The 25,780-nt window shown below is 42.2% G+C and overlaps 1 protein-coding gene across 1 annotated transcript in view; it reads right to left on the reverse strand.

Annotated features, from left to right (window-relative positions):
* RHOJ (ras homolog family member J) overlaps positions 1–25,016 on the reverse strand; it is a 67,484-nt gene extending 42,468 nt beyond the window's left edge. The window contains exon 1 of the mRNA XM_040975718.1: positions 24,824–25,016. Coding sequence (XP_040831652.1) covers positions 24,824–25,001 — 178 coding nt within the window. The 5' untranslated portion in view covers positions 25,002–25,016. The remainder of the gene's footprint in view (positions 1–24,823) is intronic.
* Between the last annotated feature and the right edge of the window lie 764 nt (positions 25,017–25,780).

Below are 25,780 nucleotides of genomic sequence, written 5' to 3' on the forward strand. Positions count from 1 at the left end.
CTACTAGAAAGCATTTCATGCCCCATATGGACTTTGGAAAGAATATTCCAGAAGAATTCCCACTGGGCTACACTAAGCCCTACTAAGAAGCTTGGTTCAAAGAAGGAGTACCATGTCAAGTAATTCACAAAGCACTTTGTTGGAACCTGTAGCTTCTAAGGCTTCAATCTCTCCCACATGAATAGAAACAACGTTTGATAGCGATCTAGTATATTAGATATACTGGGCACAGGCTCATCTAATCCTCCTAAATCCTAAAGGCAGAAGGTCTGATATGATTCTCGTTTATAAGTGAAGGTAAGCTTAGCAGGTTTGAATGACTCGTCTAAGATCCAGCCATCACTGCATCACAGCGCTGAACGTCTCATTTGGATATATTTACTTCCAGGCCACATCATCTTGCATGACTATTCTTCATGCAACGGTGTCCATTCCCTACATGATTCTGCAGTGTATTTGTAAAATGAGACCTTGCCAAAGTACAACTAATACCTGGCACATTTAACTAGAGAAAACAACGGTTCAAGCACAGTAGATGACAAGGGGAGTAGTTTTAATTCATTTGCACAGCTGTAAATGTTACCTGGCACATTATCTGGGTTCACTAGTGACTTATGGAACTGGTACGTTTTTCTATGTTTATTCCTAAATAGGGCTTAATATGTACTGTAAAAGACCTATAAAGTCTGAGAGATGAGGTAGGGCGGTTACAATTTAATTGTTGGAGTAAGGGGAGAGCTAATGAGTAAAGATGATCAGAAAATCGAAGCACTGTACTTTTACAAACTTTCATCCAGTTACTGAACAATAGTTATTGGGTGCCAGGCATTTTTTTTTTAAATGCTGGAAATGTCTTGTCTTAATAGATGTGATGAATCTCGTGCGTGTGTGTGTGTGTGTGTGTGTGAGCGCAATCTATCAGATAGTGAGAAATTTTACAAAAAATGAAGGCAAGTGGAGAGCAGTGAACAGTTCTTTCTCTAGATCTGTCAGTTAAGACTGTCTCAGGTCAATTATCCTAGCAAAATTCTTCCAGAATGTAGGTTTGTGTCTTTCATTCCAGGACATATTTACATTTTCCTTAAGGAATATCATTCTAACATTCTATAACATTATTTTGCTTTAAAAAGATTCTTTGGAAATGCCAATTGTACATATATATGTGTGTTGGGTCTTCTTACTCTTCTGTGTATTATATATTTTTGCTCTTTTCCCTATTTAATCCCTCTGGTATCTCTAATTGATGACACAGTGCAAGTTTCTTTAAAAATTGATCATTATGTACCAGCTACTTGTACGTGGTCATTGGAAGGGATCCCCACTGTCTTCAAGGCTAGCCACTTTACAGTGAGACGCTTATTCTTTCTCTTGTTACAGAGACCTACATCTTCTGGGAAAACTGGCTTTGGTTGCCTCATTTCCAGAGGCTCTTGTTTTCTGTGACTTAAACATGGTCTTGGGGGGCTGCTACTAGCTACAAGAGTATCTTTCCTGCATCTGTTTTATTTACATAAAATTTTCCCTTTCCCAGGGTGTTTCTCATGTTATTTCTTTTCTTTATTTAAAAAAAATGTGTTTGTTAGGCAGAGTCACCAGAGAGAGGAACACACGCCACACACACACACACACACACACACACACACACACACACACACACACCCCTTCTATCTGCTAGTTCATTCCCACCTTAGGGTTGCGACAGCCAGGGCTGCGCCAAGCTGAAGCCAAGAGGCAGCAGCTATATCTAAGCATCCTACATGGGTGGCAGGGGCCCAAGCCCTTGGCCCATATTCATTGTGTTCCCAGAGTCATTAATTGGGAGCTGAATTGTAAATGGAGTAGTCATGATGTGAACCAGTGCCCGTCTAGAGGCAGGCATCACAGATGGCAGCATCACCTGCTTTATCACAGCACCAGTCCCAGGTCTCACACTTTCTTCTTACCCGGCCCTCCCCCACTGTCTTTTTAATTTTTAAAATTTGCATGATACAGTTGCATAGGCTCAGGGAGTTCTCCTTCCAAGTTCCTTATTTGCCACACCCCCCACTGATTTCCCCTATATTATCATCATAATAATAGTTCTTCAACAACAGTCATAAGTCCATCATTCTTCTGTTTATGTGTATCATGACATTGTAGCTACAGACAGTGGTAGAAAGCCTAGGTAAACATGTAGGAACATGTATCCATCCAGAGGAATTGTATCATGGAGGTTAGCATGCCGAGAAGTGAAGATAAATTGCAGTACACTTCTCTACTCCTGAAGAAATGATAGACTCTTCAGAAAACTGTCAAATATATATCTCCCTTTCAAAAAAAAAAATACAGTTTTGTTGGCTGCTTCTGAGACCTGTAACCACTGGACTCCGTCTTCTTAGATTCTTTTTCTTTCTGTTGCCGCTTCTGTGGATTCTGCTCTTTCTGGTGTTGTTTTATAAATATCTTTGAGTTTATTTTAGACTTATGGAAAATATTGCTTATGTTTAGTTTTGCATGTTTTTCATTTGGAAGATTTTCAGGAAGAGAAAAGGAGATAATTGAATTTATATAATCATGGCATACCAGAAGTCCCAATGAGATGTTGTTATTTTTACAGTAGAAAATATGAAAATATCAAGTTAATCTTTACAGCTTGAGCTGACTTACAAATGCCTTTTTCCTGCTTTAGTAACAAATATGACCCTTGTCTGTGGTGCTAGCTGCAATTTATTTATTGTTGCATAGGAAATAAATTTGTTCCCATCAACTTCCCCTCGCAAATGAAGATGTTTTAAAGAGAGTTTTGTAAGTGGTAAGAATTGTTTAAATGATAGTAGCCTGCAAAGGGGGAACATATGCTTCCTTAATGATTGATTTTGATTGATTTATTGTGTTGGGTCAAGTGGCCTAAAGGATACGGCTCAAGGTTGTTGAGCCTCTTAAGAGTTGAATGTGGGATAAATGTGAATACTAAATTTAGAAGCTAGAGAATGCTAGGAAAATCAGGAATAAAACAAATAAAATCTTTGGAACGACCAAGTCTGAACTCACCCAACAGTGGAGAGCAGTTGCAGTGATTCCAGAGTCTCACCTTCAGATGTGTCAGTTGCCTATGCTCAATCCCAGTGCCAAAGTAGCAAGCGGGAAATTCATAAGTTTGAGATGCTGCACCATTCTGAGCTCTCACTCTCATCCACAGTGCCTGATCCAGTCCGGGTTGAAACCACCCCTTTGTCTAGTGTACCCATATTGTATATACTATGTCTGCCAGTGAGTCACCAAGCAGCCCCTTTGGCTGTCAGATCGGCTGTCACAATATTACAGGGCCTAGTGCTAATGTATCTTTCACCTCATTTCATCTTGACATCACAGAAAATAGAAAGGTGAGTATAGAACATGTTGAGAGACAGAACTTTCACTAATACTTTATACTCTATTATTACTGTTCTATTTTATCATTAGTTTCAAGAATCTCTGTGCCTAGTTTGCAAGCTGAACCGCATCATAAGTATGCACAGATAGGCAAAAATGTGGTATCTCTGAGATTTGACATTTTCCATGATCTCCATAGGGAACCTTGGAACATACTCCCTATGGTTATGGGTAGGGAACTTTGCTATTGACTCCTCTGTGAATTTGGCATAAAGTAGGCTTGGAATTTTTTCACTAGGCAACGAATTATTTGACGTATAGTATCAACAGTAAACAGTGCAATTACAATTATGCCTTTAGAATAGAGTGCTTTATTAGCCACATGCCCTTATTGTAAGGTCATAAAACATGGATTTGCATGCTTATTAGAAATGCTGCTTGTGGCATCAACACCAGGTCAGCTGGGCCCTGGACTTCCTTCCCCCAGCTGCTGAGAGGATAGCAGCCCTGAGCCGTTTCTATCCATCACAGAAATGGGAAGACAATGCGCCAGGAGGGAGTCAGAACCTCGCCTTCCAAGCACGTGTCTGAAAGCTGCACTGGCAACAGAGGCTCACTTTTGTGTTAGGAATTGGCGGTAGCTTGAGACTAACGACATCGCCCGTCATTTTGCATTCATGACATGCTGAATAAAGTGGCTACTAACACGAAACAAGCACACTTTCTAGTGCTTCACAACACACTAGATGCTGCTGTGTACCTTACAGAGTGTGTGACTCCTGGAGGGTGCCTGGGAGACTCTGTAGCATCGTGTTCTGAGTGTAACAGCTTTGTTGCACCTACGCTGCTTGGCAAGCTTGATTTTTACATCTTTGCAAAGAAATTGATAGGGATTATATAACACTGCTGTTTTAATGACCTTATGACTTTTGTGAAACTTACTTTCTAAGAGCAAAGTTGAACACTGTTTCAGTTGAATGTTTATAGACCATTCCTATCTTAGGGCTGGACTGTAGTCTTTTAAAATTCTTATTTGTTGAACGTTTTATTTAGTAGAACTAGTATATTTTTAACTACAATGTCTATTAAATGTCAGGTTATCTGAAAAAATAATAAACACAATACAAAACTGAAAATATAAAAAAGTAAAAAAGAATAGTATTTCAGACACCATGGCAACATAGAAAAAATGATTTTAAGAAAAATTTCTTATTGAATATTTCATTTAAAAAATTTGTTTCCTAGAAAACTTTTCAGTGCAACATTATATGTCAGAGAAAGCTGTAATACATTTATTCAACAAAATATTTTTCAGAGGCTCTCAGGGCTCAGTGGAATTGGACTGTGAATTGAGACTATACAATGTTTTTAAGAGATTTCATAGGTAATATTTCTTAAGAAAAAGAAATGGAAACACACTGAAGTTATCTTTTGAGGACAGAAACTGAATCTGGAAAAACATTACTGTGTAGGAGCATGGAAGAATCAACCCAGAATTTATTATTATATTTCTGTGTTTGTCTCACCAAGAAAGTTGACTGTCTCTTTCTCTTACACACACACACACACACACACACACACACACACACACACACACACACACAGAGCGAGCAATGAAGAGATGGATTGCATTTATTTCATTCTTCTGGGGTGTCCAAGAAATTCCAAGTTGCACATTTCCTATTGAAAGCTGATGTGCTAGCCATGGGACTTAACTTCCCTAAACATTTCATAACTTTTCCAGAAAACTCTGCTGGTGGTAACTCCTGCAGGAGATTCACTGATCATAGGTAACAGAATGGGCTTTTGGGCAACAGCCAGAAACTGAATGTGTCTCTACTGTGCACCCCCTGCCTTAGCTAGGGTGGTGACAAAGAAGGCTGACTACTGAGCAGGCCTTGCACAAGCGTGATTGTGTAAAGAGAAGCGTTCCTTAGATCTAAGATGAGCCACCTGTTAGTGGTGCAGAGTCCATACTGGGAAGGTGGATGGGACCCGAGAGCGGGGATAAGATCCCCTCTTCTTCAGCCAACAGGCCCTCCCAGATCTGTGGTGCTGGCCTTCATTTCGTTACAGTGTTAACACTGGGACATGGGTTGGAGTTTGGGAATCACAAGTGATCGGACACACACCATTTGAAGCAATTTACTGTTCCAGTTTGTTACTATTCTAAAGGTTAATTCGTGAGGCTGTAGGGACCAAAACAATCAAACATTATAGCTTGGTTTCTTGCTATGCGGAAAAGTCCACTGACTTCTAGATCACCCTGATTCAGGATGTCCTTTGTAAGTTGAATTCAGTCTGTAGTGGTAGGTGAGACTGGCCGTTTGGATGATATGCACTTGCCTTGTGGTATTTTTAATGTTTTAAGTGGTGGGAAATTCGTGTCTGTGTAAGATCATTCAGGATGACTTCTACTTATTGCATATGAGAGATCTTTAAAAAGTTTGTGTAAATGTAGAATTTTTAAAAAGATGTGTATATTTTAATTTTTATTGGAAAGTCAGGTATACAGAGAGGAAGAGAGACAGAGAGGAAGAGCTTTTATCCATTCATCTACTCCCCAAGTGCTTGCAATGGCCAGAGCCAATCCGAAGCCAGGAGCCAGAAGCCAGGAGCCAGGAGCCAGGAGCCAGGAGTCTCTTCCAGGTCTCCCTCGCGGGTGCAGGGTCCCAAGGCTTTGGGTCGTCCTCGACTGCTTTCCCAGGCCACAAGCAGGGAGCTGGATGGGAAGTGCAGTTGCCAGGATAGAACCAGTGCTCATATGGGATCCCGGCGCATGCTACCGCACTGGGCCCATAAATATAGAATTTTAAAAATCAGTTTATTTTTGTGCAGAATATTTTTGAGATCTGTACATCATTTTTTTTCTGCCTGATATACATTTTCTATCATTGTTTTTGAAGCGCCCTCATATTAACTCCTGGTAAGAGTGGGATATTCATGAAAATGAAAGTATATTTAAGTATATTTAATGCCATCAAACACAGTGATTTATAGTAAACTCAGTAACCAAAATAATTCTTATGATACCAAAAAGTGTGTCCATTGATGGAACCAAGCTTGAGGATGCTTTTTGACAAGTCATGCATGACCTCCTGAACTTATATGAAGACCTCATAATTACATGAATCCTTGGACCCAGTGAAATGCTGTGTTTCGAAGGCCTTAGCACGGTATGTACTAAACTGCAGCTAAACTTGGCGGTAATTTAATGGAGATTTGTTAAAAATCTGGAAAAGAAATATAATTCTTTCATAGTAATGACTTTAGTTGCCTAATACCAATGAGGTTGATCTAGCCATTTTGAATACAAGGGGGAAAAAGCAAAAGAAAGGGGCATGATCTGATGGTTCAGTCTGGGCTTCTCCGGCTTGTAGGACTGTGCCCAAGCGTGTGGGCCAAGGCTCCTGCCCTGCAATGCAGAAGCTACTGTGTGCCGTCTGGGGACTGGAAATACAAATTGTATGTGATTGACTTGATGTGATGCCTGAGAAGCTTCCCATTAAGAAAAGAAAAAAAATAAATAAACAAAAGAATTGGTCACACCACCATGAAGTGGGTTGGAAAGATGTGGGCATATTTTCTGCAAATAATAATGGGAAGAATGTCCTTACTTTTTCAAATATCTGAGGAGCCATTCCTGTGAGATTGATAATGAGGCTTTCATCATCTTTGCTGAGCTCCAGGGAGAGGAAATGGTTAGGAACTGTAGCCTGATAGATTTTGTTTATCTAAAAGAAAAACATTGAGAGAATAAATGAACCGCATGAATAAGGCAGGAATTGTATAGCAAAGTTTCTACCAAACACCTACACTTAAGATTTTGTTTCTCTTCTCCGTCTCTTTTGAAGCTGTTTAAAAAGCACATTTGCTATTACAAAGTCTTACTGACCAGGGTGCACTCTTGCCGGTGTCATATGAAATTTGTTTTAGTTGAGGAAAGACAAAGGAGTAGAAAGAAAGAGTCCCGGGGAGGGATAGCATTGCCTTTTTTCTCCTAAAAACTTTCACTTTGAAAAGCATAAAGTGTCCCCTTACTAATGTGAATGGAAAAATACATCGTCTGTGTTTTGTGAGCATGTTGCCTAAGAATTGGCATGCTCGGAAACGAACAGACACACTTCACAAACATCCATCACTCTTACTAGAATTACTCCGGGAATATACTAAGGAGATACTTGCTTATTATTTTTTTCTCCTAATTAATCTCATTATTTGAAAAAAAAAACTCATAAAGTAGATACTTGAAGAAATTAAGTTTTGGGGCTGGCACCATGGCATATCAAGTTAAGCCTCCATCTGTGGCACTGGCATCTCATAAGAGCACTGCTCCTGGTCTGGGCTGCTCCGTTTCTGGTACAGTTCTCTGAAAATGCCCCAGGACAGCAGTGGAGGATGGTCCCAGTGCTTGGGCCCTTGTACCCAATGTGGGAGACCAGGAAGAAGCTCCTACCTTCAGATTGGCCTGCCTCTGGCTTTTGTAACCCTTTGGGGTATGAACCAGAGGATGGAAGATCCCTGTTAAATATTTAAAAAGAAAAAAAGGTTGCTTTCCTAATCACACTAACATTTGTTTCATCTCTGTTTTTCTAATGCTGTGCAATATAGGCACAGAGAAAAACCTAATTTTAAAAATATTTGTTCATTTTTATTTGAAAAGCAGAGTTACAGAGAGAAGGAGAGACAGAGAAAGATCTTCCGTCTGCTGGTTCACTCCCCACTTGGCCACAAAGCTGGAGCTGAGCTGATCTGAAGCCAGGAGCCAGGAGCTTTCTCCGAGTCTCCTATGTGGGTGCAGGTCCCAAGACCTTGGATTGTCCTCAACTGTTTTCCCAGGTTACAAGCAGGGAGCTGGAAGGGAAGTAGAGCAGCTGGATACAAACTGGCTCCCATATGGGATCTCGATCTATGCAAGATGAGGACTTTAGCCACTAGGCTCTCATACAGGTCCCAGCAGCTTTTTTTCCCCTTCAGATTTACTTGTTTATTTATTTGCTCATGTCCGAGCAAACAAGACAGAGAACCTTGCCTTCAGAAATTTCATTGTAGGAGGGAAAAAATAATAAACAATGAAGTATGATAGCAATTAAAAGGGGAATAGGTTTTGAAAGGGAGCGTAATCTAATCAGGGTGGTCTGGTCTTACTGCAGAGGTAACACTTGAATGAACAGACTGGAATCCCACTTGTGCCACCTCTTAGCTTCTGGTTACGTGTGAACACTGCTGTAAGACGCAGGCTTCTGTGTGTTGAGACTTCCTAAGGACCACGACGTGACTTGAAGAGCGAATTTCTCTGGGCTTTCATGTTCTACTCCATCAAAGGGGGAGCCCACACCTAGAAATAACACGAGACTAGAGCAACAGAGCCAAGGTAACACGGGGCTTCACACAGCGTACGAGTCAGTGACTTAATATTAGCTGGTAATACTCCCACCGATGGGGAAATATCTATGCAGAAAGACCAGGAATGAAGGCTGTCCACTGGGATACATCCTGCTAAGGCCACATAGAGTGTTGTTTCTCTCTCACTGGCAAGCAAAGGTCATATTCAGAGGTCTGATTGAAGTACTCATATTAAAACATCTTAGGGCCAGTGTGATGGCATAGCAACTTAAGTTACTAACTGCAATGCTGGCATCCCACATGGGTGGTGGTTCGAGTCCAGGCTGCTCCATTACTAATCTCTCTCTTACTCTGCCTTTCAAATAAATAAAATAATAAATATATATTTTTTAAAGCAGCTGCCAAAGGAAGGCTCGGTCCCTCCTGCCATCGATGGCTGCCCATGTCTGGGCCAGAGAACGGCAGATGGGTTCCAGTTACAGCATTTCTGCCTCTCCCAGAATTTGCATGGTCTCTCAGGAACCAAAACCCAGTGTAGCATTCTTGGACTCAGAAGAAGGTTTTTTCCTTTTTGATTTTTTTCCCCTCCCTTCTTTTCCCCAAATGTTAGGTCAAAGCATGAAGAGGAACACAAGGATTCGCAGAGGGGAAACAGATGTTTACTGTTCATTTCACAATCACAGAGCTGGAGGGACGTGAAAGAACAATAATAGTTTCCAAGACACAACTGCACCAAATCCCAGGCTCTTTCCTGTTTTGAAGGCTTTCTTGCTTCTTCCCAGGAGAGTGAATGTTCTCTAGTTTCCACCAGTGACCCCTCTCAGGGTGTTTCAGCCTCATTGCTTAATTATTTTATAGGCTGGAGGTTCAACGAGCAATGATTCATGCTAGTGAGCTTTGGAGATCATGCCCAAGTTCAAGGCTTTGCTCCAACAGCTGGCCCTTGGCGCGTTCAAGTTGGCCAGGCTAGTTTCTTCTCTCTTGTGCTTTATACTTCTGGATATCTGAGGCTTCTCTGCCTACCCTGCAATAATGCTCTTGCCGTATTGATGTTGGCAAAAAGTTCATGGAACAGCACAGTGGGATGACGGTAGCTCATAGTATTGTATAGCATACTACGGAAAGTCCTGGCATGCTGCACACGTGAAGAAAAGATAAGGCTGGTGGTCTGATGTGATCAGTTTACATTGTATAAGTATGTTTGAAACTTGCCCTGTCTATACCATAACAATGCACAAGAATTGCATGTTAATAAATACAACAACCACAAAAACTAGAGGAGCAGGCAGCTGGCCTGGTCGTTGAAATGTTCACACTTTCCGTTGTAGCACTTGGCTCAATACTCAGCTCCAGCTCTTCACTCCACCTTAGGAGGCAGTGGTGATGGCCCGAGTGATGGTGCTTCTGTCACGCTCAGGGGAGGTCTGGATTGCATTCCAGGCCCCTGTCCAACCTCTGTCCAACCACTGCCATTGACAGTGGGGAGTCAACCAGTCTAGGTAAGCTCACTGTCCTTTTCTCTCTCTATCCTTGTTAAATACACAAAAACATATTTTTAAAAAAGCATAAAAAAGAAAAATACCATTATTAAAATCTAAACAGCAGAGAATTAACTGCCATGGTCATAAGGGACTTTTGGGTGTGTGGAGCAGATTCTAAGATTGCGAGTGGTGATGGTTCCACAAGCCTATACATTTATGAAAAATCTCTATCTACTTCTGATGGCTGAATTTGAAATGTATATAAATTATACCTAAAAAGACTTGGAAAAGTTATGGAAAATGTATTGTATTTGTGGTGAAAATATTTTAAACTTCATATATAATTTGTTCTTTATTTTTTTTAGAAAAATGTTTTATTTTTATAGCAGGACTTTTTTCTTTCTCATGGTTTTACCACAAGGCAGAGAGCCCCTTGTCTGGCTTCGTCTGACTTACATTTGTTTTTTTCATGAACTTTTTGAAAATTCCACATACTTTCTCCTGCTCTTCCTTCTGTAGCCTTCGAGAATCTCTCTGTGTCCCTGTCACAGCTATGTATTTTTGCTGAGTGCAGCCCGATTCTTCATTTAGGAACTGGACAGCTTTTCTGAGAATTCCTCAAGGTCCCTTCTGTTTTACGCAATCTGTTAGAAGCTCCCAAGTCATTGCATTGTGTATGTAATCTGTTTTTTATATTGTATTTTACTGATTGATGGTTGATTATAGAATTACTTCTTTTGGCTTGATTTGTATGTACTTCTATAGTATAAAAAGGGTTTTCTGAACTTATTCAATTGCATTGGTTAAATTATATGAATTTGTTATTTACAAATGTTTTTCAAATATCAGATGATGGGTTCACAGGTTGATCCATAAAACACGTGTTATGCTTGCTGGATTCATGTTTACAGCTCTTCTCTTCATGGCTCTGGGTCAGCCATCCTGGCTTGGACCCAAGAATCTTATTTTTTAGCAACCAGCTTTACTGATGACCAGACATGTTGGAGACACATCAGTATGCAATTTGTAATTAAACAAAGAGCTAATAAAACAGCGTGTGTAGAGAAGCTTAGATTGTTTTTCTGTGAATATTGTAGTTGATGGAAACAATTTTTAACTTAGTGACCAGTGCTGATTTGTAAGTGTCCACTGGAGCCTCATTGTCCTTTGTTTGGGCAGCTAGCTAGCATTCCCTGCAATGGTGTGTGACCTAAATCTGAGTCTGTGAGCAGAAATGATGTATGCCACATGTGGGCTTGGCCAGTCCTGCCCTCCCTAGCTTCATTTCTTGCTATTACATCTACTGTCTTCATACAGAGTGCTACAAAGTCCTGGATGATGAAAAAGTCAATCAGTGGCAAAAAGTACATTCCTGAATAAGCACATGGAACGAAACCATTTCACCATCCCAGACAGCTGCTCAAATCTTTTACACGATGAAGAAATAGGGTTCTGAAAATCAGAACCCTTCTATATTTGATGCATCTATGGTACCCACTAGGTACCTAGAGGAGAAATGTCATCACTAAGACCACCTAAACTATGCGAGTGGTTGGATGAGCTTTTAGGTGACAGATGGTGATGAATGATGAGTTGGGGAAGATGAAGGTCTGTGTCAAAACTGTGGCAGAACATTTTGTGTTATTATCTGTGAAAACCAAAAGCAAAGCCATCTCCTATTGAGCTCACAGCACTGGATGGAAAGGTTGGGCGAAGCCAGAATGCCAGTGTGCACCAGCTGTTACCTTGTGTGTAACACGAGACTGGGGTGGCTTGCCTTTGGCCTGTTGGTTAAGATGTCTGCATCTCACACTGGGGTACCTGGGTGTGACATCTGGCTCTGTTCTTGACCCCAGCTTCCTGCTAATGCGAACAGAGAGGGAGCAGCAGCGATGGCTCACGTGGGAGAGACCTGGATTGTGTTCCAGCTCCTGGCCCCACCTTGGCCCAACCCTTGATGTTGCATGCATTTGGGGAATGAATCAGTGATTGGAAGATCTTTTTCTCTCTTTCTCTCTCTCCTTTTTTTCTCTTCTTCCTCTGGTGAAATAGAACAAACAAACAAACAAAAAAAAAAACCCAATTTGGGTACTTTAAAGCACAGATTGACAAAACAAACCTAGTAATGTTCATACAGGGTGTGGGCATTTAAATTACACTACAGATTTTCTGGGGACAATGATGGAATGGGACTCTGCATGGTTCCCTTGGGACAAAAGGGGAACTGTCTTTACATGTGAGAAAAGGTATGCAAGGATATTTGGGGGCCATGGCTTGCTAATTTCCATCAAAATGCCATACTTCCCTTCGCTGAGTACATGGGTGGACATTTTCCCTTCAGCTTCCTGTAGAATGAGGTGTGGTCTGATGACTATAACTGGAAATGATGCCTGTACTTCCAGGACTGGCCCATAAAACTTTCCATTCAGATTTCTCCATGTTCTACCTCGTTAGACTGGTTGGTTGCACCTAACTGTGGGGTTACAGGGGATGAGACCAGCACAGGATGGAAGGAGGCTCGGTTGTTAAGTGAAAACATGGAGAAAAGCACCAGTAGTGGCTGGAGGGTCTGTCCAGGAGCGTAGCAGCGGTGAGGAACACTCTGCTTTGAGCCAATCCCTGACATGCTGAGGTCTGCTTGTTGCAATCGGTTAGCATAATCAAACAGCAGCTTTTTGATCGACGCTACCAGGTATAAACCTTTTTGCTACTTCTATTCTTTACTACTCCACAGCCTGCACTTGTTTCTTTAAAGGATGCTGAACCCAAAGAAGATTGATGAACAGCTTTGTGCCTCAGTTTTCTCATTAAAAAGTTCAGAAAATAATTACATCTCATAGGATCAGTCCAAGCATAGTACAAACTCATGACTGAAAATACTTTAGGGATGCCTGATCGCAGCAAGAGCTATGGAACTACATATCCATAGTTATGGGGAGCTCACATACATGGTGGTGGCATTGTACTGCTTGCAGAGTCGTACATGGTCAAAAATAAATTCACTTCATAAAAGCACAGTGGATGGAAGCTGTGCTGTGGGTGGGCTTCTGGCCTAGTCGCTAACATGCCATTTGGTGTGCCCATATTCTGTGCCGGAGATCCTGCATTTGGTACTATATTTGGTTCCTGACTGCAGTTTCCCACAGGTGTAATCTTTAGGGAGCAGCAGGTGATGGCTGAAGACTTTGAGTTCCTGCCACCTGTCTTAGAGACCTGTGGCTCCTAGCTCTGACTGGTCCAGCCCTGACTGTTGTGGGTGCTGAAAATCAAAGTAGCTTATGGGAGTTTTCTCTGTAAGTTTATCTCTGGCTCTTTGACTCTCAAATAAAGAAAGGGAAGCTGTGTGAGTATTGTGAAACCATGACAAAATGATAATTGAAGCCATAAAATGAGGTCCTTTTGTTTTCTGAAAATTGGGCACATCCAAAAGGTTGAAGTTCAGAGTGTTGAGGATCAATGCCAGGCTCCTCGGTGACGCAGAGTTGGCCCCTATTGAATTCATGATGGGATTTATCCTGGCTGTGTTATCCCTGGAAAATTAACTGTTTGGATTCTGCCAACTAAGCCGAAAGAGCTCATGGGAGTTTGTTGGTGGGAAAGTACATTTCAGCCAGATTGCAATACGTAGGCCAGCATTTCGCTGGATCTTGCGCCCAGGATTAATGAGCGAGACAGTTTTCATTGAAATGTCTTACTGGCTCCTCCCTGAGAAGCCCCGTGTTTGCTCCCCTCCTCCATGCTGCCTTTGTGGAAGATGGCAACCCTATCCCCTAACAAAGATGTCTGATGTGTTGAGACATCTACCAGACAGATTTCCCACTTGTCCCAAAAGAGGACGGCAAGTTGGAAGCTTCTGAAAATGGTAGCTTAGCATCGTTTATCTGAAGCCCAACTTTGATGGGAAGTCAGGAAGTGACGTTTACAAAGCTTTTCTAACGTGGACAGTAAAGGCAGCCTGGTTGTGTGGCACCACGTCTTCTCATTCACAGGGAACCTGTTTACCAAGGCCTGACCTGGATGCAGTTCTTAGCTTGTTGCCATCTGACGCTGCCAGGTCAAAAGGTCATGGATGGCTGATGCAGTTTTTGACCCTGGAACTTGGCTTTTTTGCAGCTCTGTTCTTATTTGTCTTCCCTTTGCTATCATTCCTTGCTTCTTTTTTCTTTTTTTTTTTTTTTACATTTTTTAAAAATTTATTTTTATTTATTTGAAATGCAGAGTTTCAGAGAGAGCAGGACAGAGAATCTTTCATCTGCCAGAGCCCAAAGCTTCTTCTGGGTCTCCCACATGGGTGCAGGGGCCCAAGCATTTGGATAATCTTTTGCTGCCTTCCCAGGTACATTTTTAGGGAGCTAGATGAAAGAGGAGCAGATGGGGCTCGAACTTGTGGCCACAGGGAATGCTGGCATCACAGGCAGAGACTTAACTGCACTTCTAGCCTCGATTCCTTTGTCCTATTTCTAATAGAAAGGCTCAAATTGATCATCTCTGCAACCTGTTTCAGCTTTCTTAGTGCCAATTGCACTCCTGACGCCTTGTCGGGAGCTTGCTGTATGTATGATTTCTGTCACCGTGTGAGGTCTCTTCAAAAAGTTCATGGAGAATGAAATTAAAAGGGAAATTAATTTTGGTGCAAGACATTTTGAATTAACGCTCATGAATGATCTTCTGAAAGCTCAGCAATGGCATTTCACTCCCCTGCTTTGGCCTGGTTCAGCCGTGGCTACGGCAGGTACGTAAGATGTGATCAGCAAGCTGGAGATCTCTGTTTGTTCCTCTGCCTTCTACATATGAATGGATAACAAGTACATTTTAAAAATGCGCTTCATGGCAAAAGCATAGCTTAAAAATTGTGCCTTGGATTTTGAAAACGGTTTGTAGCAAAGGACACCTCTTTTTAATGCTCCTTTTCCACAAACTCCTTTGTGATATCTTGAACCTTTATGTCACCTCTGTGAGCCCAGAGATGTTGTCAAGCACAGATATTGGGATATTGAATGCTTATGCTTAATTTTATTTAAATAGGAACTAGAGACACAAATGATAGATGACTGCATCTTCTGGTTTATTCCTCACGTCCTCACAGTGGCTGAAGTTGGGCCAGACTGAAGCCAGGAGCTGGGAATTCAATGTGAATCTCCTCCATGGGAGGCAGGGACTCAACTGCTTGAACCACCAACACCTGCTGTCTCCCAGGATGCACTAAAGCAGGAAGTTGGACCTGGGAGTGGAGTCTGGAACCCGTGCCAATGTGGAATGTGGGCATCTCAAATGGTTTCTTCACTGCTCTGCCAAATCCCCTTGCTGAGGCTTTGGGGTTTCTGAGCATCCTTACCTTCAGCAGAAGCAGAACGAGTGACTACACCTGCCCATTTATGCTTTTTCTTTCATAAATGTCTGTGATGTTTTGTCAAACTTAAGAACCTTGGAATTCTTTCATAGTAGTAAGAATTCCTGTAAGTTTCCTGTGGCTTACCCAAATTGAATCTCATCCTTTTTTTCAGAGACTCTCAATTTCAGAAAGAGTAAGAGAGAAATGCTTGAGTACATTTTTCCAGGGGAGCAGAACTATAAAATAGACCTTTATAAGACTAGAACTCTGTTTTGATTCACTATTCATTATTGTGTGTTTTTTTTTTTTCTTCCCCCAGCCCGGCTCTGGCCATTAAAGCTTTGACTGAATCTACCTTGGGCTAACTCGATTCAGTTTGGTGAAAAAAGTTGGAACTGACTCCCAACTCTGTGCAAACAGTTTCCTTTTACAAAACATGACTGAGATACTAATGACACAAAGTAGCTCAACCTTCCTTCTTTTCATGACTTGTGTTCAGTCCCTGCCTAGACAGCCCGAGTTGGCAAAAACATGGGTTCAATTCTTAGTTTGGTGGCTTTTCACTGAGAAGCCCTAGTAAGGAAAAAAGATCCAAAGACCATCAATTTTAATGCAGAAGAGAGGGCAATGGAAATAATGAATCACGTGCTCGCAGATTTCAAGTGGATTTGGCTTATTTTATACACCCATGCGTCCAAACAAGCAAGCCTGCCACACAATTTGATTAAATTCAAAATTTAAGTCTTATCCTGCCCTCATTTGGTATGTAAAGTATGAACTGATAAGGATAGTTTAGGCATGTAATGCTCAAGGCTAAAGATGATGGAGACAGGATGAAGACATGATAAACTGTGAAGGCTCTAAATGTCGCTGGGATATCTTGAGTCATTCTTGCAAGGGAGGAGGAAGTGGATGTTTCCTGGCTGTGATTATAACAGACATGAGTGAACTCAGGACCCTCTTTAGTCATAGTCCTATGGAAGCTGTAATTGCTCTAGAATGTATAATGTAAATAAGAATTATAGATGTTTAAATGGGCCAAAATTTAGGTCAGCTTTGTGATGTGGATGAAGGAATACCAAGTGACATTCATACATTTTACACGCAGTGGAATGCATGCTTCAATAGATGTGATTCTATCTTCTTAGGTCATGAAAATTCAATGCTGTACTAGAATTATATTATAGATTAAAAGAGTATTTAACATGCGAAAGATAGCTTAATATGCAAATGTAACACATGTAGTTAATGTATAAGTGTTAAATTCTAGGAAAATAGCTACTGATCTACGGCCATACCACCCTGAATGCTCCTGATCTTGAAAAATAGCTACTGAACAGCAGTCTGTTCACTTATGCATCAAGATTAAAAAAAATATTTATTTCTTTATTTGAAAGAGAGAAAGAGAAAAAGGGAGAGAGAGAGAGAAAGAGAGAGAGAGAGAGAGAGAGAGAGAGAGAATCATCTATCTGCTGCTTTACTCCCTGTTGGCCTGGGCTATATCAGACTGAAGTCAGGATCCAGGAGTTTCTTCTAAGTCTCCTCTGTGGGGGACAAGGTCCTAAACACACAGACCATCTTCTGCTGCTTTCCCCAGTCCGTTAGCAGGGAGCTCGAATGGAAGTAGAGCAGCAGGATACAAACTGCTATCAATATAGGATGCTGGTGTCGCAGACAGAGGCTCTATTGGCTATACTATAGAATGGCTACAGCTGAGCCCCAGGGTCTGAATGAGGATCCAAGAACTGAATCTAGGTCTTCCACATGGGTGGCAGAAACCCAGTTACTGGAGCCATCATTGCCATTTCCCATGCATTAGCAGGGAGCTGGAGTCAGGAGTCGAAGCTGGGAATTAAACTTGGGTTGGATTTAATGTGGAGTATGAGCATCTTAACTGCTAGGTAAATTGCTGCTATCATAAAAAAAACTAGTGGTCTAGGAATTGTCTAAATGCTGAAGGGACTTAGATGAGTAAAACAAACTGATTCAATTAATCGGCGACTGTCTATTGAAAGCCTATTAAATGTTGGACTCTTTTCAAAGGCTGGAGATAGAAAGTAAATCTGCAATGTGAGTTAGTATTAAATGTTTTGAAGAAATACATAGCAGTAACAGAAGTTGAAGAGCAAACTGGTGCCTGTGTATGTGTTTGTACGCATGCGTTAAAAAATGTGATCGCTTGAAGGTAAGAAACATCTGGGGAGCAGTCTCAGGCTGGGGCAAAAAGAAGGAAAGAAGCTTGATACACTGGAGACATAGGAAGCTGGCCCATGTGACCACAGAAGAAATAGCTAAGTGTTCCTCAATGAGGTTGGTGTGGTGACAGGGCTCCATGATAAAGGGTGGAGTACGATTGTTTGAAGGCGTTGCTTGTGGTAGTTTGGGTGAAAGAGGTGGCTTGAGCAAGAATAAAGACAGTACATGACCAGATTAGAAACGTACACTATTCTCAACGCTGAATTGGTGGGTAGGAGGAAGGGATGATAACGGATGATTTGATTGGACAAGAGGGTGTTATTAAAGGAAGAAAGGCATTGTGTACAGTATTAAAGATTTTGTTCTCAGAAACTGGTTGTCAGACAGTGATGCGTACTTATATGGGAAAGAGTGTGTAAGGGAGGTGAGAACCTGGAGAAGAGGCAGGTCTTTCACACAGCTGGTGGGAACAAAAATGGAAACAATCATGGAGAACAGTAAGGAAGTTCATCTCAAAACTAAAACCAAAATTACCGTATGAGCCAGCTATCCCACCTCTAGGTTTATATCCAAAGGATATGAAATCAGCATGTTAAAGAAATAGCTGCACTCCTGTGCTTCTTGCTGCCTTACTCCCAAAAGCCAAGATATGAAATGAACCTATATGCCCATTAGTGGATGAGGGGATAAAGAAAATGGGGGATATATACATGATGGAATATTTATTCAGCCATAAAAAGAATGGAATCCTGACATTTGCGCAAAATGGGTGGAACTCGAGATCATTGTCAAGTTAAATAAACCAGGCACCGAAAGACAAATTCCACATGCTCTCCCTTACATATATGGAAGTTAAAAAAACAGCTGCTCTGGACTCATGATTCTGGACTCAGAATAATGCTTACTAGAAAGGGTAGGGCATAGGGGGAGGTTTATAATGGAGCCCAGATCACGCTGAGAAAGATGTCATGGGTTACGGGCCTCCATAGCATGGCGGGTTTCTGTAGCTCTCCCACAGGGTTATATACTTAGGAAGACCTAGAAGAAGGTTGCTGGTGGACTTTGAGCATAATGAAGAGATAAAGAAATAGAAAGCACAATTATCTGAATTGATTCAACTATGCTGTATACAGGTGGTGATATAATGTAGTGAAGCCCATAAAATGTACAAAGATTATATACAAATCAAAAGTTTTAAGTAATTAAGTACTTTTAAAACTTTGATCAGGTATGAGATATTTGTTAGTCCACTGGGACCAAGTAGGATTTATCCAGGGTTGCAGGGATGATTCAAGAAATTCACATTAGTACATACAGGATAAAAACCATATGCTTATATGAATAGATGCAGAGTACACATCTAATAAAATACAACATCCTTTCATGATGAAAATCTTAAAGAATTGGGTATAGAAAGAACGTAATGCAACATAATAGAGAAAAATATGCAACCATTCCACAATCAATATCTTACTGAATGGAAAAAAGCTAGGAGAAGTTTGACCAACATCTGGGACCAGATAAGGATGAACACTCTTACCACTATTATTCATTTTCATTCTGGAAGGCTTAGCCAGAACCATTAGGCAAGAAAAAGACACCAAGGGGGACATAAATTGGAAAGGAGAAAGCCAAATTATCCTCGTTATAGATGACTTAATTCTTTAATATAGGAGAACCAAAAGACTCCACCAAGAGGTAACATTACACTTGGTGAAATAAATCATTTCCCAAAGGACAAATATCATAGGTTCTGTCTGATGTAAGGCAATAGTCATGCAAAATATAAAATGAATAGTTATATAGGTAAATAAGTATATACGTATATTTTCATAAATGATCTGTACAGTAGAAGGTAGCAGACCAGGAAGTGAAGCTATGTTGCAGCATGAATCTCAACTTATTCCTGAATAAAAGAAGGACTCCTAATGAAACTACTATTGACAATACTAGGTTTTTCTGCCATTTCCCAAGCCTACGATTCCATGGTATATTTAAGCAGCAGAATGTTGGCTTGTGATGGTTGCTGAAAGATTATAATATAATAACATGGGGAAAAATTGTGTGTGTGGGTAGAATGGGAAGGGAAGAGATGTGGTGGGGGATTCTGTATACTCCAAAGCCATATCATGGAAAATAATAATAGCAATAAAATATAGAAAAAAGAGAGAATTGATAAGAGAATTCATCAAACTCAGAATACAGGGGCTGGCGCCTTGGTGTAGCAGGCTAAGCCTCTTCCTGTGGAGCCAACATCCCATATGGAAGTTGGTTCATATTCTGGCTGGTCCAGTTCAGCTTTAGCTCGCTGCTTATAGCCTGGGAGAGCAGCGGAAAGTGGCTCAAGTCTTTGGGCCTCTGCATCCACATGGGAGATCTTGAAGAAGCGCCTGGCTTCAGAACTAGCTCATGGAAGATTTCTCTCTCTCTCACTATGCCTTTCGAATAAAAACAAAACGGATAATATATTACTCAGTCATAAAAAAGAATGACATTTCCAACGATATGGGGGGAGCTGGAGATCAGTGCACTGATAAGCTAGACTGAGAAAGATAAATCTCACTTGTTTTCTCTTATTTATGGAATTTGCATAGATTTATTAAAGTTGTGTGGATGTCACAAAAACTGAACCACGGTAAAAAAAAATACTGCCTCAACTACATCATGTACATGATAATATATCCTTTATTGTCATGAATTACTCATTCTGTGATATTAACATCATTGAGTTTAAAAAATAGCATGGATGCATATAATATCTATATGGAAATAAAATGGCAAAATGTTAAATATGGTTAAATCTTACATTAAAAAAGAAAAATCCATGTTTATTTTTTATCTAAATGTGTGGTTAGATGTAAGAGTCTGGGTCTTAGGGATGAATGGAGGTGGAGATAGAAAATCGGGCGTTCGCAGACATGAACGCTACCTCTAGCTTGGAGATGTATGGTCAAGAGGGGTATGAGCATAAAGAGAGAAGAGAAACAATAGGACGAATGCAGAGTTGTGCCAACACTTAGTGGTTGGGAGGAGATGGCGCAGGTGACAGGGAAGATGGAGAGACTTGCTGGAAAGTGGATTGAAAGCAAAGAGAATATGGCAGCCCAGAAAGCAAGCAAAGGAAGTCTTTTAAACAGAGCAATAAGCCGCTGAAAAGCTTCTGAGAGGGCAAGATGAAGACTGACAAGCAGCCATTGGGTTTGGCAAGGCAAGAGCTTTTCCCCTTGGAGCTCACAACACAGCGAGACGAATCCGTTGTTATCCAGGGGCACAGTGAGTGAATTCCTGGAGATAGATGGGAGATGGAGCAGGGAGTTCTGCTTGGGGTGACAAGAAAAACTACAGGGGAGACACATATTTTGTGTTCTGGAGGTGGATGGAGGGGTTAAAAGCTTGAAGCTTAACATATTTTTCCTAGCTGGTTATTGGATTTCCTGCCACCATTCATGCAGAATGAATATTTCTCCTCACAAGTTAGCATCTCACAGTAATACTCCACGAGCAGACATTGGCATTCGTCGGTTACCAACATTCCCAGAGCAAGGCCCACCACATCCTACTCTTAGTGAGTTCTGTTTTTCCTCGTTGTAGTCTTGGTCTTTTAATTACCTGTTGATTTCTTCTCTTAGCTGTATGCAAATACAAATTTTAATACTGATAGCCACCAGGCACCCAACACTTCTTACACATGAGGCACTGCTTATTTTATTCTTGCAAACAGTTCTACCGTTATTGGCCTCGTTTTTCCTTTGATAACAAAGGCACAGAGGGATGAAGTAATTTGCTGCAGGCCACAGAATAAATGACAGAGGCAGGGTGAAAGCTGTGCCAGTCGGCTTCAGAACTGACCACCTTGAGCAGAACACTGAACTTCCGTCCTTACTCACACATCTCCACTTTCTCAGGATCGGAGGTTTTACTGACAAATCTTAGCTCTCTTGAAATCATGGCTTTCTATAAAGTCAGTAACAATTGTGGGTTGTCAGTTTTGGTTGGACTAAGAGAGCCCAGGGCCTGAATGATATATCCAGATGGGGAAGAAGGCATTTTGTTCCTTTATAGAGGATGGTAATTCTCACACAATCACGTGAGGAGTCTGTCCAACCAGATCATCTATGAGAAGGTTGGTGGGTAAAAGGTGCTGGAAGCTGTGATGGAGGGTATCACTCTGCTGATAGAAATGACCTCTTCATTATGGTCATTTCCTATTAGAAAAAAACTTTGAAACTTAAAAAAAAACTGTATGAGAGAGAGAAGAGGTGGGGGAAGGGAGAGGAGGGGATATTATATTCCCTGATTCACTTTCCAAATGCTTGGAATGGTGGATTCTGCGCCAGATCCAGGGTCTCAACCCAGGTCCTTCATGTAGATGGCAGAGACCCGGTCACCTGGGCCATCAGCACTACCTCACAGGGTACGCACTAGCAGGAAGCTGGAATCAGAAGCTGAACAGAGTATTAAACCCAGGAACTCTGAGGTGGGACATGCACATCTTAACTGTTAGGCTCCATGATGGTTCTGCATATGATATGATGTGTACTTAACAGTGAGCGATGCCGATCAAAGCAACCACTTTTAGAAGTGCCTGCTATGTGTTGCTCTGGTTACAGTAGCAGCCAGTTTTGAGAGCTAAAGCAACGCATTTGGTGGGTGTTTGGCCTAGTGATTAAGACACTGATTGGGACGACCTGGGTCTGGTCCCCGACTCCTGCTCCTGATGGCAGTTTCCTGATAATCCTGATCCAGGAGGCAGCTGGTTGGTGATGCCTCAACTTGTTGGGTTCTTGTCCCCACATGGGAGATCTGAACTGACTCCAGTTTCAGCTCAGTGAAACATTCGGGGGATGAACCAGTGGGCAGGGCTCTCACTCTCTAATAGTCTCTACATAAAATAATATGTAGCTGATAGCTTCAAGATTCTTCATTATTCAAACAATATATTAGGCCCGCTATGATGGCTAAATCCTCACCTTGCACTCATCGGATTCCCATATGGGCACCAGTTTGTGTCCTGGGTGTTCCACTTCCCTTCCAGATCCATACTTTTGGCCTGGGGAAGCAGTCAAGCATGGCATACAGCCTTGGGACCCTGCATCAACATGGGAGACCCCCTGGAGAAAGCGCCTGGCTTCGGATTGGCTAGTGCTAGCCATTGCGGCTACTTGGGGGAATGAACCAGTGGACAGAAGGTCTTTGTGTTTTTCCTTCTGTCTGTAAATCTGCTTTGCCAATAAAAATAAATAAATACATCTTTAAAATGTAATAAATGAATTTGATCGTTGAGGAACCTCTCTGTGGTTCTACCTTTGTGTGACCCCTACTGTGTGACAGACCTACTCTGCGTGTAAAGATGTTCCTCCCCCCCCTTCTTTCTGATAGCACATGGTGACTGCTTCTCACTCAACAGGTAGGAGGTGGTACCTAGGATTTTCATAAGCCTCTGAGGCCGCTCTCGTGAGTAGATTTTGGATTCCACCTTTGAACTAAAAGTTGATGAAGTTAAAGTATTAGCCACTTCCCCTTTCCTTGCAGGAACAAGGCGGCGGGATAAAACTGACTAAGATGTTTGCAGGACAGGAATCTAAGCGAATTCTGTAAAGGCACAGAGAAAAGAACTTTATAATTAGCTTTCTTTCCACCGGTTCTCTCTTTTTTTTCCCCCTTGTTCTCATTCAAATGTTACTTTCTGGGCATAGTCATTACATCTCAGAAAAGCTTAAGGGGGTCAGCATTGAAAATGCGCTGTCCTGTACAGACCCCCTGCCCCACCCCCGCTTTGCTGTGAAATGGACACTCTGTTTTCCCTGTGGTTTTCTCTGTCACAAGTCACATAAATGTGGGAGGAAGTCAGGGGTGGGAGGGAACTTGGGAAATGTCCGGCTCTGGAAAAAAAAAGCCACTTGCTATTGGTAGGAAAACTTGAGATGGTCACAGAGCAAGGACACACTGCGTCTCCGGGGACCATTGCTCTTGTGCTAATTCTGACTCAGAACCAACTACAAAGAAAGAAGGGAAATGCTTCCCTTACAACATGCTAGCTCTCTGATAACTCACTTTTTATAACACTGCAGTGGTTGCAAGCTTGAAGACTTTGGGAGTTTCAGTCTGAGAAACTTAGTAAGATTTGTTTGGAAATTCTGAGAAAAAGTGGAAGATTTTAGATATCTCACAGACAGGAATGCCTACAAACTCTAGCCCACCCCCCAAATCTAGTGACTAGCCGGTTTTAACGATCATGCTTCAAAATCTTTTATGCTTAGTTTTGTCTGTCTTGAACAGATTTTAAAGCAGACCAGGTTTTATTTGCACTTTTACTTTAGAGAACATTTTAATTAAATTGTTTTTTTTTTTTAAATCCCAGGTACACATTGTCTAATAGATTTAAAAGCTTTAATTAAAAATATCACTCCCTCCCTTGGACCTCCTCTGCATCTCCAAGAAAATGAAAGTACGGTGTGTTGCAGCACCAGCGTTTGGGGAGAAATGAGGGTTTTATTTGTAATTCTTAGCACTTTCAGTTATTCTAGCACGGGCAGAAGAAATGAGAACTGGCAAAAAAAACCCCTCCTTTGCCCAGTTGTATGTCCAATACGGACTTTTTGCAATTACGCTACATTTGAAAAAGTGAGCAATACAACGTCGGTGACCCTTCAGCCAGATGCTGAACCAAATCTCTGGACCCTCCTTTAGGAAGGCAGTTGGAAGATTTTTTTCCCCCAGGGTTTGCCATTTGCTTTAAGGTGTTGAAATACGGATTGATGCACAAACTGCTCTCTCAACAGTTGCCCAAGTCATTGCTTGAGTGAGGGCACTTCACATGGTCACGAAGAATAGAACGAAACATGCGTTTACTGCGGAGCTAAAACTTTTGAAATGCACACATGGTTTTCTCATACCACGTCTCCTCTGCAAAGTTTTGAGTAGGACACCTATGCGCAGATTTAAAACAGTTGACACCACAAAGTCTCTTTATCCTGTAAAGTGAGCCACCTGACACCTCCCAGGCCCGCACCTAACCGACGTTAGCGTTGAGCCAGGTCTTTGTGAACTGGGGTCTCTCCTCGCCCCTCCCACCCGGTTTATCCTGACGCAGCTTGCGGCGCCCCCTCTTTCTTACCTGCATAGTGGTCAAACACGGTGGGCACGTACTCCTCGGGGAAGGCGTCGTTGGCGTAGCTCATGAGCAGGCAGGTTTTGCCCACAGCCCCGTCCCCGACCACCACACACTTGAGCATCTTCTTCTCGCCCAGGTCCCCACAGCCGCAGCTGCTGTCCTTCCCCTCTCGGCAGTTCATGCTCGCGGCTCCAGAGGCTGGGACTCGTGCTGGCTGCTCCTCCTGCGGCTCCCAGGGCACATGAAGCGGCGGGAAGCTGGAGTTCACTCCGCCTCACTCGGGGTTCCCTGGATCATCCAGACACGTCGCGGAGGCTGGGGTGCGCGCTGCTGCTTCCCATGCTGGTCCAGAAAGGACACACACACACACACACACACACACACACACACACACACACTCGGGGAGGAATGCTGCGAAGAGTTTGTCTTTTTTTTCTTCTCGGTTTAAGCAATTCTCACTTCCAGAGTCCCGGGGGGAAGGCTTCCTGGCAGTCTAGAAATTTCAGCAGCCTGAAGGTTTCGCTCTGCTCTGCTCCTCTGCAGCCTGGCTGGAACTTGGCTAAATCCTCCCCGTTTTCCACTTCACATCTAACATGGAGGAAAGCTGGGCTCTTTCATGGAGTGGTTTTTTTTTTTTTTTCCTCCCTTGCTTCCTCCAGCTTGCTGAGTATCAGGAAATCATGGGTTTCCTGCTGCATTCCATATTAGGATCAGTGGGCAGGAGAAGGTTGCAACAATGGGAGCTGTGTGTGTGTGTGTGTGTGTGTGTGTGTGTGTGTGTGTGTGTGTGCTTGTGGGGAACCATGCCAGGACAACCATGCTTCCACTGCTGGCGCAAGCTGTCAGGCTTCCTGTCCCATCGCTGTTAGGGAGCTTGCTCATTCCCGGCTGGCTGGAGTCCTGTCTGCCCCAGAAGCACGGGGACCGGCTGGAGCCAGCTCCGAGAAACCACAGCAGCAG

This window comes from Ochotona curzoniae, unplaced genomic scaffold, assembly GCF_017591425.1.
Source record: "Ochotona curzoniae isolate NIBS_2020 unplaced genomic scaffold, NIBS_Ocur_1.0 contig_2688, whole genome shotgun sequence".
Classification (NCBI taxonomy): domain Eukaryota; kingdom Metazoa; phylum Chordata; class Mammalia; order Lagomorpha; family Ochotonidae; genus Ochotona; species Ochotona curzoniae.